This window comes from Cervus canadensis, chromosome 18 (genome assembly GCF_019320065.1).
Source record: "Cervus canadensis isolate Bull #8, Minnesota chromosome 18, ASM1932006v1, whole genome shotgun sequence".
NCBI lineage: Eukaryota > Metazoa > Chordata > Mammalia > Artiodactyla > Cervidae > Cervus > Cervus canadensis.
The window spans coordinates 25,567,001-25,586,981 of record NC_057403.1 but is presented as its reverse complement, the minus strand read 5'-3'; the positions used below and the strand labels follow the sequence as shown (position 1 = coordinate 25,586,981).

The window sequence follows — 19,981 nt, the reverse complement described above, 5'->3', positions numbered from 1 at the left end:
GCACCTCTGGAATTATATAGTCTTTCATGTACTCTGGTTGAAGTTGACTCTTCTTACCAGAGAAGCTTTAAGGGCTGAAGAGTTTTGTTTTTTCTTTTTGTTAAATCTGCCTCTTTTATCTTTTCCATGTTCTATATTAGCAGTCCCCAATCTTTTTGGCACCAGAGACCTGTTTCATGGAAGACAGTTTTTCCATGGACCGGTGTGGGGTGGGGGTGGGGGATGACTTTAAGATGGTTCGAGCAACGTTACATTTATTGTACTTTATTTCTGTTTTTATTACATCAGCTGCACCTCAGATAATCAGGCATTAGATCCCAGAGGTTGGGGACCCCTATTCTACATAATACAAACAGATGCATGGTTGTGCGCCTAAGTGAGTCTGACTCAGGACCCTGGAGACTGCCAGGACCACATATAGATGTCAGAATTCATAGGTGCTCGTCAGCTGCATTCCTCTGTGGGAATGGGTATACCTGAGGATAACCACGTTTGTTCTTTTAGGAGCTAGTGACATTCAAGGATGTGGCTGTCGACTTTACCGAGGAGGAGTGGGAGCATCTGGACCCTTCTCAGAGGCACCTGTACCGAGAAGTGATGTTGGAGAACTTTGGGAATCTCATCTCCTTGGGTGAGAATCACATCTTCCAGAACCCACCTGATCTCCTGCTGGTTCAGTTGTATGGAGTAAATCCTGAGGGGGTTTGCATTTAGCGGTCCACATATTCCTGATCCCTTATTGTAGTGGGTATCAGATTTGAGAAAGCATAAAGATACCTGAGATGAAGGCAAGAGATGCCAGTTCCTATCCAAATTAAAGGAGACTAAAGAGATAAGACAGGGCTTCCCTGGTGACTCAGATGGTAAAGAATCTGCCTGCAGTGCAGGAGATCTGGGTTCGATACCTGGGTATCGAATTTGGGCACAGAATCATTACTGCCTGTTCAACCCACTGAGAATTATTACTGTTGTATATTGCAAATAGGGCTTCCCACGTGGCACTAGTGGTAAAGAACCCACCTGCCAATGCAGGAGATGTAAGAGATGCAGGTTCGATCGCTGGGTTGAGAAGATCTCCTGGAGGAGGGCATAATCCCATGGACAGAGGAGCTTGACGGGCTATGGTTCCATAGGATCACAAAGAGTTGGACACAACTAAAGCAACTTAGCACACACACAAATTGCAAATAGATCTCTTCATTGAAGTTCCCTGGAACTCCTAGAACAATTTTTTTTTTGTTTTGAGAAGCAGAATATATATTTATCTGTTTATTTGTGTGTTTTTGTGTATATATATTTATATATGTATGTGTGTTTGTGTGTGTGTGTGTGTGTGTGTATATATATATGGGATTTCCAGGTGGCTCAGTGGTAAAGAATCCACCAGCCAGTGCAGGAGCCACAAGAGATTCAGGTTCGATCCCTGGGTCAGGAAGATCCTCGGAGAAGGGCATGACACCCGCTCCAGTATTCTCCCTGGGAAAATCCCATGGAAAGAGGAGCCTGGTGGGCTACAGTCCATGAGGTCACAAAGAGTTGGCCATGACTGAGCCACTGAGTTTGCATGCCTCTGTGTGTGTGTGTGTGTGTGTGTGTGTGTATGTGTATGTATATGTGTATATGTGTGTGTGTGTATATATATATATATAAAATATACATAAATATAAAATGTGGTTTTGATGCCTAACAGTTTTATTCACCTTTCCCAATGTTTTATTCACCTTTTATGAATACCAGAAGATAAGATTTGACTTGTGGGAGGGTCCTTGTCCATACCACATTGCCCTAATCAACGTGTCTTTCCCCTCAAGCAGGGCATCTGCTGTCTGAACCAGAAATGATTTTCCATTTTGAACAAGAAGATGATGTGTGGATGGAAGAAACAATATCAAGAAGCTCCTATTCAGGTGAGTACCAGTCAGCCAGGAGAAAATGCCTTTAATAATTCTATGAATCCATGAAGGGGTGAGTAGCAATTTTAAAAATATGTATTATTTGACTTTTTATGCCAATAATTTAATTGAAAATATTAAATATTTACTTGATTGGAGGTAAAACAAATATATATGTGTATACATATATACATATATATGTATATATATATATATTTTTTAAGCATTAAATGCCTAAACTCCTGAAATGCCTTTGGAACCAACCTTACCATCTTACTGGTTCCTCATTATAACTTTTGACAGAGACTTCCCTGGTGGTCCAGTGGCTAAGACTTTGTGCTGTCAATGCAGGGGGGCCCCGGTTTAGTCCCTGGTTGGGGAATTAGATCCCACATGCCACAACTATGAGTTCACATGCCATAACTAAGACCTGATGCAAATAAATAAATATATTAACAAAATACTTTTGACAGATGTTCACTCCATATTTGTATGAAAGTTCTATTTTTAACTTTTTGATAACTATGCTTTGACAGCATTAACCCCTTTGTAGCTCATGGAATTTGACTTGGTGTTTCTAGTAACATTTAGTTTCCTTAACCAAGGAAAAACTCTGACAAACCTAGACAGTGTATTAAAAAGCAAAGATATCACTTTGCTGACAAAGGTCCCTATAGTCAAAGCTATGGTTTTTCCTGTAGTCAGGTATGGATGTGAGAGTTGGACCATTAAGAAGGCTGAGTGCTGAAGAATTGATGCTTTCTAATTGTGCTGGAGAAGACTCTTGAAAGTCCCTTGGACAGCAAGGAGATCAATCAGTTCTAAAAGAAATCAACCCTGAATATTCATGGGAAGGATGTCGGTGAAGCTGAAGCTCCAATACTTTGGCCACCTGATGCGAAGAGCTGACTCATTAGAAAAGACCCTGAGGCTGGGAAAGATTGAGGGCAAGAGGAGAAGGGGGTGATAGAGGATGAAATGGTTGGATAGCTCAGTGTACAAGAGTTTGAGCAAACTGTGGGAGATGGTGAAGGACAGGGAAGCCTGGCATACTGCCAGTCATGGAGTCACAAAGAGCTGGACCCAACTTAGTGACTGAACAGCAACTCCTAAGGAAAAGGTTCCCAATGATCTTCCCCTTACCCTTGAAGCAGAAATGGAAGATGTAAAGTAAGAAAGACAGAGACCAGCAGCAGCACTTATTTATTCAGTGAAGTTTCTTTGCCTGACCACTACTGCCTGAGAGTGTTCAGGAGCACCGTGCAGCCTTAGACAAAACCACTGCTCACTTTCTTTTTTTTTTCTTAATATATATGTATTTTATTTGTTACCTATTTATTGGCTGTGTGGGATCTTTGTTGCTATACACGGGCTTTCTCTAGTTGTGGCAGGTGAGGGCTACTCTCTAGTTGTGGTGTACAAGCTTCTCACTGCAATTGCTTCTCTTGTTGCAGAGCCCAGGCTCTAGCCATGCCGGCCAGTAGTTGCAGCTTGCCAGCTCTAGAGTATGAGCTCAGTAGTTGTGGTGCAAGGGCTTAGTTGCTCTGTGGCATGTGGGATCTTCCCAGACCAGGAATCAAACCCATGTTCCCTACACTGCAGGGTGAATTCTTAACCACCAGGGAAGCACCCCCCGCTCACTTTCATCATCTAATTTCCTTTGTCCCAGGAGTCAGGGATGAGAATGATGGGATCCTGTCTTGGCCAGTATCTCCAGGAGAAAAACTCTATAACTGTCCCCAGCATGGCCAAGACTTCAGCCAGCTCAGAAACCTTCTAATTCACCAGCGAACCCATGTTGGAGAGAAGCCTTCTCCATATGCCAAGTGTGGAAAAGCCTTCAGTGAAAGGACAGCACACCTTAACCTTCCTGTGCTGCTCCCAGAAGACGAGCCATACCGATGCATGGAGTATTCCGGAGTTTTCCACTCAGGATCTGCTCTGAGAAGGCACAAGAAGGAGCACATGGGAAAGAAACCTCACACATGTGAGGAATGTGGGAAGGACTTCAGCCGGAGCTCCAACTTGTCCATCCATCGGCGAGTGCACACAGGCGAGAAGCCCTATAGATGCAGTGTGTGCGGGAAGGACTTCAGCCGCAGCTCCAACCTCTCCATCCACCAGCGCATCCACACAGGTGAGAAGCCCTTCAGCTGCCATCAGTGTGGCAAGGACTTCAGCCGCAGGGCAGCCCTGCAGATCCACCAGAGTGTCCACACAGGAAGGAAGCCCCATGCCTGTGAGGTATGTGACAGGCGCTTCACCTCGCGCTCTGCGCTGGCTCGACACCAGCAGGGCCATGCAGGAGACAAGGCCTATCTGTGCGACACATGCGGCCGGGGCTTCAGCCAGAGAGCCAACCTCTACCTGCACCAGCGTGTTCACACGGGAGAGAGGCCGTTCCGGTGCGAGGCCTGTGGGAAGTGCTTCAGCTGGAGCAAGGACCTGGGTATCCACCGGAGGGTCCACACGGGTGAGCGGCCCTACAGATGTGCGGCTTGTGGCAGGGACTTCAGGCATCACTCAGCCCTCAAGAGGCACCAGAGGGTGCACACAGGGGAGAAGCCCTACCCCTGTGCCATATGTGGGAAGGGCTTCAGTCAGAGAGTCCACCTGCAGATGCACCAGAAGGTGCACTGACGGGAGAGGCTTCCAGGATTGAGCTCTGCACATGCAGGTGTCTTCCATGGGCAGGGCCAGAGCCAGGGCATAGGTGCCGAGGTGCACAACATGGATCAGGCTTAATGATGTATGGCATTTTTTAGTATTTATACTGGAAAGAAGGGGCTTCCCAGGTGGCTCAGTGGTAAAGAATCTGCTTGCCGGTGCAGGAGATACAGAAGACTCAGGTTCGTTCCCTGGGTTGGGAAGATCCCCTGGAGTAGGCAATGGCAACCCACTCCAGTATTCTTGCCTGGACAATCCCATGGACAGAGGAGCCTGGCGGGCTATGACTCACTAGAGTCGGACATGACTGAGTGACTGAGCATATATAAAAGAGGACACATCAGCAGCACTTAGATAGACGGAGAAATATTGAAAGAACACTTCCAGCCCTCCCAGAAGATCTCTGTGCTCCTTTCCACTCACTGGCCCACAAAGGGAATCACTATCCTGACTTCTAAAGCTATAGATTGATTTTGCAAGTTCTAGAATGTCATATAATTGAAAGTACACAATATGTAACCTTTCATTTAGGACTTGATTCACTCAGTGTTTGCATCCATGTTGTTGCATGTATTTAGAAGTTCATTTATATTATTACTGAGTAGTATTCCATTATATGAATGAACCAGAGTTTGTCTATTCACCTGTTGATGGACATTTACATTTGGACTATTTCTAGGTTTTCCAGGTTTTGATTGTTATGAATAAAGCTGCTGTGAGCATTTGGGTACATATCATTGTGTGGACATAAACTTTAATTCCTCCTGGGTATATACTTAGGAATAGAATTGATGGGTATTTTAAAACTTTTAAAAGACTGGGCTTAGAAAATTTCAAACAAATACAGAAATAGAACAGTAACAAATACTCATGTCCCCATCATCTAGCTTCAGTAATCAAGTCATGATGAATTTTGTTTCCTCTCTTCCATCCTGAAGTAGTTTAAAAGCAAGCCCTACACCAGGATATTTTGTCATCTTTATATCTTCAAAAAATAAAGACTTATTTAAATTTTTTTTCCAAAGACTCACTCTATGTAAAACTTTTTTTTTTAATTAAGGTAAAATTCAAATAAGAAAAAGTTCACCATTTTAACCATTTCAAAGTATATTATTCAATAATTTTTAATACATTCACAGGGTTGTATAACCATCACCACTATCTGATTCCAAAATATTTTCATCAGGCCAAAAAGAAACCTGGTTACTATTAAGCAGTCATTCTTCATTCATCCCTTCCCCCAGCATCTGGCAACCACTAATCTACTTTCTGTTTCTATAGATTTGCCTCTTCTGGACATTTCCTATAAAAGGAATCGGACAATATGTGCCCTTTTATGTCTTGGTTTCTTTCACTTAGAATAATGTTTTCAAGGTTGATTTATGTTGCAACATATATTACTACTTCATTCCTTTTTATGGCAAAACAATATTTCATTGTATGAATACACAATATTTTAAGATCTATTCTTTTTTTTTGTTTTACTTGACTGCACTGGGTCTTAGTTGTGGCACTCAGGATCTTCAGTCTTCCTTGTCGCATGTGGGATCTTTAGCTGTGGCATGCAATATCTTTAGGAGAAAACCACTTCATGTTGTATAATGTTCAGTTTTTGTTTTTGATAATCATACTATGGTTATTTCTGATGCTAACATTTAGGGAAAGATGCAAACACACAGAAACTCTCTGTACTATTTTTGCAACATCCAGGGAACCTTGTAGTAAAAACTTGAATAATGGACTTCCCTGATGGACCAGTGGTTAAGAATCCACCTGCCAATGCAGGGGACATGGGTTTACTTCCTGGTCTGGGAGGATTCCACAGGCTGTGGGACAACTAAGACTGTGTGCCACAGCTATAGAGCCCTCACACTAGAGTCCGTGCTCCGCAACAAGAGAAGCTACCACAATGAGAAGCCTGCACACAACCAGAAAGTAGCTCCTGCTCGCCACAACTAGAGAAAGCCTGCATGCAGCAACGAAGACCCAACACAGCCAAAAAATGAATAAAGGTTCTATAAAAAAATTTTTTTAATTGGTTACTTATAGAACCAAGGGGTAGAGGTAATAAAGCAAATAGGGCAGACTGTTAGAATGAGCCTAATTACACAGAGATGTGAGAGGTTATTACTTCTTTAAAAACGGTCAACAAAATAACTTGGAAATAAAAAATAATATCACTGAGATAAAAACAGTATAGTAAGTGGGCTGGATGGAACAGTAAACAGTTTAAGTTGAACTTGTTGAACAAGAAGATAAATCTGAGGAATCTTCCAGATACAGTAGAAATGGCAAGTATGAAACAGCAGCTGAAGGTCATGGAGGAATCCGAAGATCTACTGTATTCTCATCTCACAGAAGTTCTAGAAGAAAAGAACAGCCAACAAGAAGGGGAGGAAAACACAGTCTGTTCTTCACATTGCAGACAAATGGTCCAAGGGGCCACGAACAGTCCTGAGTGTCATGTGTTGGCAGCTGTGGTAGAAATGGACACCCTCATGGGTGGCTTCTGGGATAGGATGTTTACAGTCTCAGTGCCCATTAAAAGTTGAAACTCACAGGCTCTTTGGTGAGTATTTCCAACCTAGAACTATAGTCACACATCACAGAAATGAACAAAGGTAAATATTTTTAAAATGCTCAGTACAGCATTGCAATGAAAACAAAGCATTGAAATTAAATACCCACCAGTACAGGAATGTATAGATAATAGCTTTGTTTTTACTATGAAACAGTATGAGGTTTAAAACAAAACCAGAAATATTTGTAATATTTTTGTGTATCAAGATGGGAAAATTCCCAAGAGATAATGTTAACTAATCAAACCAGGTATAAAACAGTATGTATAATTTATGTACACAAAATAAAACTACCTAGTCTATAAATGTAAGGTCATTAACAGTTCAGTTGAGTTGCTCAGTCATGTCCAGCTCTTTGTGACCCCATGGACTTCAGCATGCCAGGCTTCCCTGTCTATCACCAACTCCCAGAGAGAGCCTACTCAAGCTCATGTTCATTGCGTCACTAATGCCATCCAAACATCTCATTCTCTGTCGTCCCCTTCTCCTGCCTTCAATCCTGCCCAGCATCAGGGTATTTCCCAATGAGTCAGTTCTTTGCATCAGGTGGCCAAAGTATTGGAGTTTCAGCTTCAGCATCTGTCCTTCCAATGAATATTCAGGACTGATTTCCTTTAGGATGGACTGGTTGGATCTCCTTGCAATCCAAGGGACTCTCAAGAGTCTTCTCCAACACCACAGTTCAAAAGCATCAATTCTTCGGGGCTCATCTTTCTTTATAGTCCAACTCTCATGTCCATACATGACTACTGGAAAAACCATAGCTTTGACTAGATGGACCTTTGTTGGCAAAGTAATGTCTCTGCTTTTTAATATGCCGTCTAGGTTGGTTATAGCTTTTCTTCCAAGGAGAAAGTGTCTTTTAATTTCATGGCTGCAGTCACCATTTGCAGTGATTTTGGAGCCCAGAAAAATAAAGTCTGTCACTGTTTCCATTGTTTCCCCATCTATTTGCCATGAAGTGATGGGACCAGATGCCATGATCTTAGTTTTCTGAATGTTGGGTTTTAAGCCTGCTTTCACTTTCACTCCTCTTTCACTTTCATCAAGGGGCTGTTTAGTTCTTTGCTTTCTGCTGTAAGTGTGATGTCATCTGCTTATCTGAGGTTATTGATATTTCTTCCAGCAATCTTGATTCCAGCTTGTGCTTCATCCTGCCCAACATTTCACATGATGTACTCTGCATATAAGTTAAATAAGCAGGGTGACAATATACAGCCTTGATGTACTCCTTTCCTGAGTTGGAACCAGTCTGTTGTATTAACATGTACACACTATTATATATAAAATAGATAGCCAAGAAGGACCTACTGTATAGCATGGGGAATATACTCTTTTGTAATGACCTATAAGGGAAAAGAATCTGAGAAAGAATACATATAATAAAAATACGTATTTATAAATGAGTCACTGTGCTCTACACTTGAAACATGACTCTGTAAATCAACTATGTATGCATGCTCAGTTGCTCAGTCTTGTCCAACTCTTTTTGCGACCCCATAGACTATAGCCCATCAGGCTCCTTTGTCCATGGGGAAATCAAATATGCTTCATTAAAAAAACAAAAACAGATAAGACCAACACTAAAAAATGTACACACCAGTAACAATTACTTAGAAAATGTAATAAATAATCACAATATAAATCATTATAAAGCTAAGTAAAAACTTAGAATAGATCTGAGATTAAATCTTAGCATACAGCCTCAGAATGGTCTTAAAAAAAAAATTATGGAAGATCTATTTGAATAAAAGTTTAAGATTTTACTGAATGACATAAAAGGTCTGAATGAAAGGAAACAGATACCATAGTTCCTGATAGGTGGATTTAATGTTAAAAGTGTCTGTTCTTTCTAAAATAATCTGTAAATTCTAGGCCGTTTCAATCAGAATCCCAGCATCACTTCTTGAATGGAATTTGACTAGCTCATTCTGATACTCATTTGGAAGCCAAAATGGGCCTGCAGAGCCATAAAAATTTTGGAAGATAATTATATAATGGAAGGACTTGCCCTACCAGAAGTCAGATTGTCTGCAGAACTTCACAGTGGTATTGGAACATTAACAAACATGGAAGAGAGAGGGAAAAGGTGACTCTAGTAAATGGTGTTTGGACAATTGTTTATCCATCTGAGAAAAAAATAGTCACACCTCTACCTCGTGCTCAGTCACTTCAGTCATATCTGATTCTTTGCAATGCTATGGACCAGGCTCCACTGACCACGGGATTCTCCACGCAAGAATACTGGAGTAGGTCGCCATTTCCTTCTCCAGGGGAATCTTCCCGACTCGAGGATCAAACCCTCAAGAATCAAACCCTCCTCTCCTGCATTGGCAGGTGGATTCTTTACCACTAGCACAGGTCACTCACAACAGAGGCCTAGCCTCCAGGCCTCCAATTGGCTCATTTGTTGTTGAGAGGCCCTGCCCTACCCAGTCATTTACTGTCCCTTGGTACCTCCCACCAGGCCTCCCCTTGGCCCCTGCTGCAGACCAGACAAAACATATGTCCACAAAATCTTGCACATGAATTGTGGATATGTTTTCATTTCTCTTGAGTATATACCTAAAAGAGGAATTGCTGTTACTTTTTGAGGCATCTGTTTTCTAGGGGTGAGCAGTTTGGTTTTAGCACCTTGGAAGGCACTAAGGTGGATAAACTGGGATGTGGGTCTCATAGTCCTTGTCACCAGGAAGGATGTGGCCTGCATTTCATCTTACATATGTGGAAGGGGCACTGTGAAGTGAAAGTGAAAGTGTTAGTCACTCGGTGGTGTCTTGACTCTTTTCGACCCTGTGGACTATAGCCTGCCAGGCTCCTCTGTCCATGGGCTTCTCTAGGCAAGAATACTGGAGTGGGTTGCCATTTCCTTTTCCAGGGTATCTTCCTGACCCAGAGATCGAACCAGGGTCTCCTGCATTGCAGAAGAATTCTTTACCGTCTGAGCGACCAGGGAAGATGTACATAAGGATAAACCTAAGGAAGTTATTGATTGATTTTGAAACTCTACCCAACAATTATAAAGGAGATAAAAATGTATGGATTAAAATAGAACAAAAACATATTCTAGTTAAAATCCTGTTTTCCTCAGCCTCTGGTGTGGGGTTCTGTACTGAAGAATGGCAAGGTTTTTATGCCTATTTTCTGCATAATACTATACTATAATAATATTATTTGGGGAACAGTCTCCTAGTGGAAGAATGGTGTTCTAGACTCAGTGGGTAGGGATTAAATCTAGGGGTCTGATGGGTCTTTGGGGAGGCCAAAAAAAAATGCAGGAAGGCCAACGTCCACTTTGAAATGAAAAATTTTAAATACCCACAAAAAGAGTTTACTGAAATGAAACCAGTCGGTTGTTTTTGCCTATAAATGCAGCATTGTGCTCAGACCTAGGTGAACTGTGGAACATTGAAATGGCCGTCACTTGAATTAAATGCAATGTCTGCTGCCAGCCCACTCTGTAGTAATTGCTGGTTAAAAATATGCAACCTTACCCTGGGTTCGGTTTTGCAAAGGGGCCCTTCACTGAAAGCATCTGTTTTATCTCTTGCATTAATTTCTCCACTGCCCTTTCCTTCATTTTATTACTTCTGATTTGTTAGCCCATTGATGAGACTGGCTGTATGCAAAATCAAGTCTCAGTGTTAACAGGGTCTTAGCACTTGGAAAATGCTGGAGGATCTCCAGCGTCAAAAGTAAATTTCAGAGAAGGAGCAGCCAACCGCGTGAAGGGTTGGCTGTCAAGTCAGACTTGGGTGCCCAGCACAAGAATCCTGGTGCCGAGATCCACAGAACACCTTTTGTTAATGTTTATAGGCACATACCTTCCCAAAGAAAAAAGAGACGCAAGAAGGCAGAGTGGCTGTCTAAGGAGGCCTTTCAAATAGCTGAAAAAAGAAGAGAAGTGAAAGGCCACTGAATGTAGAGTTCCAGAGAATAGTGAGGAGAGATAAGAAAGCCTTCTTATATGAACAACACAAAGAAATAGAGGGAAACAATAGAATGAGAAAGACTAGAGGTCGTTTAAGAAAATTGGAGATACCAAGGGAACATTTCAGGCAAGGATGGGCACAATAAAGGACAGAAATGGTATGGACCTAACAGAAGCAGAAAACATTAAGAAGAGGTGTCAAGGATACACAGAAGAACTATACAAAAATGGTCTTAATGACCCAGGTCACCATGATTGTGTGGTCACTCACCTGGAGCCAGACATCCTGGAGTGTGAAGTGTGCCTTAGGAAGCATTACTATGAACAAAGCTTGATGGAATTCCAGCTGAGCTATTTAAAATCCTAAAAGCTGTTGCCGTTGAAGTTCTGTACTCAACATGTCAGCAAATTTGGAAAACTTAGCAGTGGCCACAGGACTGGAAAATGTCAGTTTTCATTCCAGTCCCAAAGTAGGGCAATGCCAAAGAATGTTCAAACTACGGTAGAATTGCGCTCATTTCACATGCTAGCAAGGTAATGCTCAACATCCTCCAAGCTAGGCCTCAGCAGTACATGAACTGAGAACTTCCAGATGTACAAGCTGGGTTTAAAAAATGATTCATGTCAATGTATGGCAAAAACCACTACAATATTGTAAAGTAATCAGCCTCCAACTAATAAAAATAAATGGAAAATAAATAAATAAATAAAAGCACAATATACAATTTAAAAAAATAAAAATAAAAAAGGCAGAGGACCCAGAGACCAAATTGCCAACATTCATTGGATCATAGAGAAAGCAAGGGAATTCCAGAAAAACATCTATTTCTGCTTCATTGACTATGCTTAAGCCTTTGACTGTGTGGATTACAACAAGCTGGAAAATTCTTAAAGAGATGGGTATATCAGACCACCTTTTCTGTCTCCTGAGAAACCTGTAAGCGGGTCAAGAAGCAGCCATTAGAACTGGGCATGGAACAACAGACTGATTCACAGTTGGGAAGAGTACTGCAAGGCTGCCTGCCGTCCATGTAGTGGCAAGGAGTCGAACACTGTCAGCGAAACCTCCCCTCCCTTGCACTTCCGTTTACTAAGAGAGCTGTCTATACTTGAAGGTACCTGCTTTCTTGCAGCCTTTGTGTTGCCTGGAAACCGTTTCCAAGCAATAATAGTTGATCGTGTTTCCCATTGGCTACCGTTCCCTGAAGCCCTCCCTCACAAGATGCCCAGACGAGAGCAGGGCCAATCCTGGCTGACTGCGCTAAACCTGAGTTGGAAGCTGTGGGTTATCCTGGCAAGAGGCTACGGAACGTGGGAGGAAGGAGGCTGGCGGGCAGGGGGAACCTCCTCAGGGTCCTTCTGGGAAGTCGGCTCTCACGGGGGATCTGGGGATTCTGGCTCCGAATACTATTTACCACGTAGTGGTAAATTTCGAGCTATGTCCAAGCCCTTCCCGTTCCAAACTGTACTTGGTGGGCGCCCAAGCCCTTTGGACAGATCCACGTGGTTTCCTAGCTTCCAACTCTCAGGGACTCGGGATTAAAATTATAATCGGGAGGCTTTCAGCTCACTTGAGTAAAACACGCTTTTGTTTTTCCGCAGGTGTCTTCTCTTGCAGAACGCCCTGGGAGGGGGGCGGGGGGCGGGTGGTGGCAGGGGGTTTGGGGGTGGGGATGGCAGGGTTAGCCGACGGGTTCAGGTTTTATTAAATAAAATAAATTCCTAATTAAGAGTGTGTTAGTACTCTGTGTATGCAGCGCCTCAACCTTTAAACAATCCTATTCTTGCTAGTTGTATTATTTAGTGGGATATCTTCTAATAAGTGGCTTTGGGATGTTGTTGTTGATAAGACAAATTTTTAGTTTTGGTTGTCCTAACAAGTTCTTAGGTTTCATAAAACCTTGCTTAATTTGAGAAGTTGCTGTGAAAGTCACAGCAAGTTACTTTGGACATTTTTTTCTTTTAAAGGAAAATACATTTCTGATTTTGGTATCATTATTAGTAACGATTCCCAGCTTCTTTAAAATTTTATTTTTTTGGCAGATATATAGAGAATGGCTTTTGTGAAAGGTACAGTCAGATAAGGAGGCTTGAGGATTTTTGTTGTTGTTTTAAAAAATGTAATCCTGTATGACAAAAACCACTACAATATTGTAAAGTAATTAGCCTCCAACTAATAAAAATAGATGAGAAAAAAAAAAGAAAAAATGTAATCTTGTATAAAACAAGGTCCTACTGTATAGCACAGGGAACTATATTCAATATCCTGAGATAAACCATAGTCGAAAAGAATATAAAGAATATATATATATGTTGTTTTAAAAAATATAATCCTGTAAAAAACAAGGTCCTACTGTATAGCACAGGGAGCTGTATTCAATGTCCTTAGATAAACCATAGTAGAAAAGAATATAAAGAATATATATATATATATATGTGTATATATATATATATATGTTTAGGTCCCTCCTGTTTCAAACTGAACTTACTTGGCAGGCACCCAAACCCTTTGGACAGATCCACGTGGTTTCTTAGCTTCCAACTTGCAGCGACTCGGTATTAAAAGTAAAAACAGGAGGTTTGCAGCCCACTTGGGTAAAGCACCCTTTTGTTTTTCTGAAGTGTTAGTTGCTCAGTCGCTTCTGACTCTTTGTGACCCCATGCATTGTAGCCTGCCAGGCTCCTCTGTCCATGGTATTCTTTAGGCAAGAATACTGGAGTGGGTAGCCATTCCCTTCTCCAGGGGATCTTCCTAACCCAGGGATCGAACTCCGGTCTCCTGAATTGCAGGCAGGATTCTTTTTACTGTCAGAGCCACCCGGGAAGCCTGTGTGTGTGTGTGTGTGTGTGTGTGTGTACAACATAATCACTTTGCTGTAGAACAGAAATCAACACAACATTGTAAATCAACTATACTGCAATAAAAAATGCATCCCTGGTTTTGATTCTTTTAATAATGGTAATAAAGCTCTTTTAAGACATTACTTGACAGATCCCTTATTTTCACGGGATTTGGATGAGAGATCTCATCTGAGTTTTAAGTCCCTATCTTCATAAAGTGTAAAGATTTGGGGGATTTATAAAGTAGGCCTTATACTCTTCACAGCCCTTGTTCTTAATTCTCAGCATCCCTCAGTTCCTGACATTGTACCTAAAATTAAATGGAGTTTTTGTTAGTTATGTGAGAGTTGTAGAAATATCTAGCACTAAACAACTGTCTCTCCCTGGTATTTCTCTGCATACTGAATCCATTACTCAAATGGGTGTCCCTTTTCCTGGATCTCTGGAAATTGTAATTGGACAGGCTTCTGACCTCCCTGCTGAGTTATCATTCTTTTTCTCTCTTCTCTCTTTTCTTGTCCAAACTTGAGTTAGTGACCTCAGCTCCTTTATGACCAACCTTTTGATGTCTTTGGCTCTCTCTAACTCAGGAGTCCTTATTCCCAGTTCCATGAGCCAACTCTGGATTTCTACTTATCCCTAGTTCCATGAGCCAAGTTTTAGAGGACCATGAGAAAACCCCATCTTAATGTTCATCTGTGACAAACCTAGACAGTGTATTAAGAAACAGAGACTTAAAAAAAAAGAAAGAAAGAAAGAAAGAAACAGAGACTTAACTTAGCCAACAAAGGTCCATCTAGTCAAAGCTATGGTTTTTCCAGTAGCCATGTATGGACATGAGAGTTGGACCATAAAGAAGGCTGAGTGCAGAAGAATTGATGCTTTTTAACTGTGGTGTTGGAGAAGACTCTTGAGTCCCTTGGACTGTAAGGAGATCAAACCAGTCAATCCTAAAGGAAATCAATCTTGAGTATTCATTGGAAGGACTGATGCTGAAGCTTGAATACTTTGGCCACCTGATGTGAAGAACTAACTCATTTGAAAAGACCCTGATGCTGGGAAAGATTGAAGTAAGGTAGAGAAGGGGATGACAGAGGACAAAATGGTTGGATGGCATCATCGAGAAAATGGACATGAGTTTGAGCAAACTCCAGGAGATGGTGATGGACAGGGAAGCCTAGCATGCTGCAGTCCATGGGGTTGCAGAGTCAGACACAACTGAGTGACTTAACAAAGATAACTGAAATGGAGTGTCCCTTCCATCCTGAATGTAGGCCACCTGGGTATGGGGCTTTGTTAGCAGTGGAGCCCATAGCAGTTTTCATGTCATGACACAACATCTGCACACAGGCTTGATGGTTGTCCCTGCATCCCAATGATGGTTCCCTATGACAGCCTGCCACTCAGTGTTGTTGTTCAGTTGCTAAGTTGTGTCCAACTCTTTGTGACCCCATGGACTGCAAAATGTCAGTCTTTCCTGTCCTCCACTATCTCCCTGAGTTTGCTCAAATTCATGTCCACTGAGTTGGTGATGCCATCCAACCATCACCCTCTATCACTCCCTTCTCCTTTTTCTTTCAATCTTTCCCAGCAGCAGGGTCTTTTGCAATGAGTTGGCTCTTCACATCAGGTGGCCAGAGCACTGAAGCTTTGGCTTCAGCATCAGTTCAGTTTAGTCGCTCAGTCACTCAGCTTCAGCATCAGTCCTTCCAATGAATATTCAGGACTGATCTCCTTTAGGATGGACTGGTTGGATCTCCTTGCAATCCAAGGGACTCTCAAGAGTCTTCTCCAACACCACAGTTCAAAAGCATCAGTTCTTTGGTGCTCAGCCTTCTTTATAGTCTAATTCTCACATCCATTCATGACTACTGGAAAAACCATAGCTTTCACTATATGGATGTTGGCAAAGTTATGTCCCTGATTTTTAATACATTGTCTAGGTTTGTCATAGCTTTCCTTTCAAGGAACAAGCATCTCTTAATTTCATGCTGCAGTTACCATCTGCAGTGATTTTGGAGCCCAAGAAAATCTGTCACTGTTTCCACTTTTCCCCCTTCTATTTGCTGTGAAGTGATGGGACCAGATGCCATGATCTTAGCTTTTTGAATGTTGAATTTTAAGTCAGCTTTTTCACTCAGTGTTGTTGCTCATGTGTTAAAGTGTTAAAGTGGCTGGTCCAGGGACTATGTTGCATAAGAAATTTCACCCAAATTTGTGCCACAAGCAAAATATTATGCTCATGGGTTTTATAGGGATAAAGAATTAAGACAAGACACCAGCGTGGCCAGCTTTTCTCAGTTCCACAATGTCTTTGGCCCGCTCAGCAAGGAAGATTCAACAGCTAGGGGCTGGAACATCTGGATATTCATTCCTTCATATATGGTGCCTGTGCTGGGGTGTTTGGAAGCCTGGCCTCAGCTGGGACTGTCCCACTGGAGTACCTATGTGTGACTTTTCCATATGGCCTTGGCGTCCCCAGAGCTTGGCAGTCTCAGGGTAGTCAGACTTATTTCATGGCACAGGGCCCCAAAGGTGAGTGTTGTAGTGATTGATCAAGGTGGAAGCTGCATGGTCTTTTATGAAAGCCTTGTAAGTTACATAGAATCACTGCTGTACTCTGTTAGTTTCAAACAACAAGTCCTCCCAGGATCAAGGAGACAGGTTGTGGACCCTACCTCTTAATGGAAAGAGTGTCAAGAAATGTGCAGCCATTAAATAGAAACATTGCTAAAGTGATAAGTCTTTTAATATATCCCCCCCAAAATTATGATAGATGCATTTCTATGTAGTTGCTTGAAATCCTATGAATTTCATGTCATGCATTTTATAGCATTATTGTGAGAAGGATTCAAGGACTTTCTCAGATATCAAAAGGAGTGCTCAGACATAGAAGGGGCTCAGGCTTCTTCCCTGGGGTGCACAGTTTCTTCCCTAGTTTGTTGGTCAGGGCAGGACTGTTTTTTAATATTTATTTGACTATGCTGGGTCTTAGTTGTGGCATGTGGGATCTATAACCAGGGATGGAACCCTGGTCTCTTCCATTGGGAGTGCAGAGTTTTAGCTGGTGGACCACCAGGGAAGTCCCCAGGACTTTCTCATTCATCTTGGACTCAGCAGTGGTTTAGAAATTGGTCTGTGATCTTTTTCTTTTTTTTGGTCTGATTTCCTTCTTCTGTCTTGGATACATTTGAAGGCAAGCTTCCTTCTAAGCTAGTCTTTGGACTCATATTTCTTGTTTTGTCAAATGGCATTTTCATCCTCATATTGTGTTACATGTTTTCTTCTTTGACCATTCATCACTTTAAAAGTATGTTTACTTTCCTGAGTTTTCACTTTCTCATTTTTCTTCTGTCATGTTTAGCTCACAGAGCAACCATCAACCAAAAAGAATAGCTTGAGAGATGTGGAGAGATACTTTCTTTGCACCTATCACCAAATGATGTTGATTTTCACTTATTGAGCATTAGGCACAGGCTTGGGAGGCCAATGGCCTCATTTAAATCCCCAATCCAGTCTTTATTACCTGTCTGACCTTGAGCCTACCAGTGAACCTCATCGTGGGGAGAATGGCAGCATCCGGAGAGGCTGACCGCCAGATTCACAGTAATGACCCAGGAGAAGTGCCTGGCCTTCATCTGTTCCTTTACTGCTCCAACCTTTGCCCTGTTAATTGAAGAAATGCTGTTATGAACACTTCCTGGAGGTGTGGCTGGTATTTTATTCTCCATACAGTTTACAGAAAAGCTCCTTCACATTTTCAGCTTCTTCCCCTGCTTTCTGTCATTCCTAAACCACCCCACTCAACCTGGCATAATCTTTTTTTTTTTTTACTATTTATTTATTTGACTGTTGGATCCTAGTTGTGGCATGCAAGATCTTCATTGCGTCATGAGGGATCTTTCGTTGCGGTGCACAGATTCTCCAGTAGTGGCACACAGGCTCCAGAGTGTGCGGGCTCAGTAGTTGTCACATGTGGGCTTAGTTGCTCCATGGCCTGTGGGATCTTAGTTCCCTGACCAGAGATCGAACCCATGTCCCCTGCATTGCAAAGCTGATTCTTAACCACAGGACCACCAGGAAAGTCCCTGGTGTGATCTTAATTGTGTGTATTTGCACAGATTCCATTTTGGCTTATGTGTCTCCTCCAAGCCTGATGCCCACCCCTGACTTCTACCAGTGGAGTTTCTCAAGACCTACTCCACAGCCGATCCTTAGAGTCTCCTACCCACCTCCGCCCACCAACTGTAACTTTATTGCTTAAACATTTCATGGTGGGCATCTCTTCCTGACTTTGTATTAACTTATATTGGGTTATTGTTCTCTGTGTATCTGTTCTGTGCTATACTTCAGGGAGGCAGGTGTCCTGGTAAGAATTTGCCTTCTGCTCCTGAAGGAGGCTCATGAGTTGCTGTTGAACAGAGGGCAGAGACTGGACGGTTGTTACTTAAAGTCTCCCCTCAGAAAGTCGAGGCTGAACCTTTTCAGGCAAATCTTGGTTTTTTATTCTTTCAGGTCGGAATTTTGGATACATCTTTCTAGAGGTTGAAGAGGTAAGTCTAAGCTTTCAACATTCACACTGAGAAAGCCCCAGGGAATGACTTGAACCAAGTTTGGAGTGGCATAACTGGATAGTAGGAAAGTAAATAGAGAGGGAAAAGAGAAAAGACCCTCCGAAATCAAGGCAAAAGAGACTTCCCTGGTGGTCCAGTAGTTAAGAATCCGCCTGCATAGTGCAGGGGGCACTGGTTCTATCCCCCATCTGGGAAGATTCCACATGCCCTGGAGCAGCAAAGCTCGTGAGCCACAACTACTGAGCCCTCTTGCCTAGAGCTCATACTGCATAACAAGAGAAGCCACCACAAGGAGAAGCCGAGCACCATAAGGAAGACACAGCGCAGCCAAAAATAAGTAAATGCATAAAAGAAATCAAAGCAAAAATTCCAAAGTGTCTCTTTCTCCATTTAATTGCTGGAATGTGGATTCCCTTCCCTCTTCCCCCTCCTCTCTCCCCAAAAGACAAGAGGCCACAGATTGCAGTACCAGTGAGGGATAGAGGAGCTCTGGGCATGAGAATTTGATCCCTCATTCAAATGCACACCCAGATACATGTGTGTCAACTCCTGATGTTACCTCACTGGATAAGTGCTTCTCCAGACCTAGCATATTTTGGTTGAGACATCCAGTCTGTGTGGTACCTGATGGAACGGAAGGTGTTGCCTGCCACCCCTGTGGCTGCAGGTGATACAACAGAGGTGTGGGTGGGTCGCTGATTGATTCCTAGTCTTGCCTCTGAACTTGAGTTCCCACATGTGTGGATTTAAGCACTATTTTTCTGAGGAGAGGATGGTGCTCATTTTCCTCATCTCCTCTTGCGGGACTGTTTCCTGTGTTTATTGACTCTTCATATGTGCCCTCACTTGCTAATGTTCTCCATGCTGCCCTCTGTCTATGCATAGGATGGGAAAGGCTCCACACTTGACTCCAGTTTTTCATCCAATGTTAACTCCTGAATATACCCTCCAGGGGTATATGTCGTTTTCCTTCCACAACTAGCATGATCTTCATGTATCCACCTCTCCAAGGATTGTTTCTTTAAAGTGATTTTATGCACAAACTCCACATGTCCTTCCTGTCTTCTGCATCCCCATAAGCACCTCCCCCTGCCCTCATCTAGTTTCTTCCCTCTTTCATATCCTATTGTTTTGTTGATTTTCTGATCTGAAAGTTGACTGCTAGAGTCTTGGTTTTCTGCCTTAATTTCTAAGTCATAGATTACTTTCAGGCTAAAAAGTTTCCCTCTAACCACTGTTTTGGTCATCATCATTCATTGGAAATTAAATTTGTAATAATTTGACTCATCAGTGATTTTTTTTTTTAAATATTTATTTGCCTGCATCAGATCTTAGTTGTGGCATGAGGGATCTTTCATTGCAGGGCAAGGACTCTAGTTGTGGCACTTGGGCTTAGTTGCTCCATGCCATGTGCAATCTTAGTTCCTTGACCTGGCATTACAAGGTGGATTCTTAACCAGAGGACCACCAGGGAAGTCCCTCATCTGTGATTTAGAC

The 19,981-nt window shown here is 42.4% G+C and overlaps 1 protein-coding gene across 1 annotated transcript in view; it reads left to right on the top strand.

Annotated features, from left to right (window-relative positions):
- Nucleotides 1-5,293, top strand: part of LOC122421285 (zinc finger protein 629-like) — a 43,706-nt gene extending 38,413 nt beyond the window's left edge. The window contains exons 10-12 of the mRNA XM_043437151.1: nt 505-631; nt 1,812-1,907; nt 3,562-5,293. Of these exons, the coding sequence (XP_043293086.1) occupies nt 505-631; nt 1,812-1,907; nt 3,562-4,532 (1,194 nt within the window). The 3' untranslated portion in view covers nt 4,533-5,293. The remainder of the gene's footprint in view (nt 1-504; nt 632-1,811; nt 1,908-3,561) is intronic.
- Nucleotides 5,294-19,981: the final 14,688 nt, after the last annotated feature.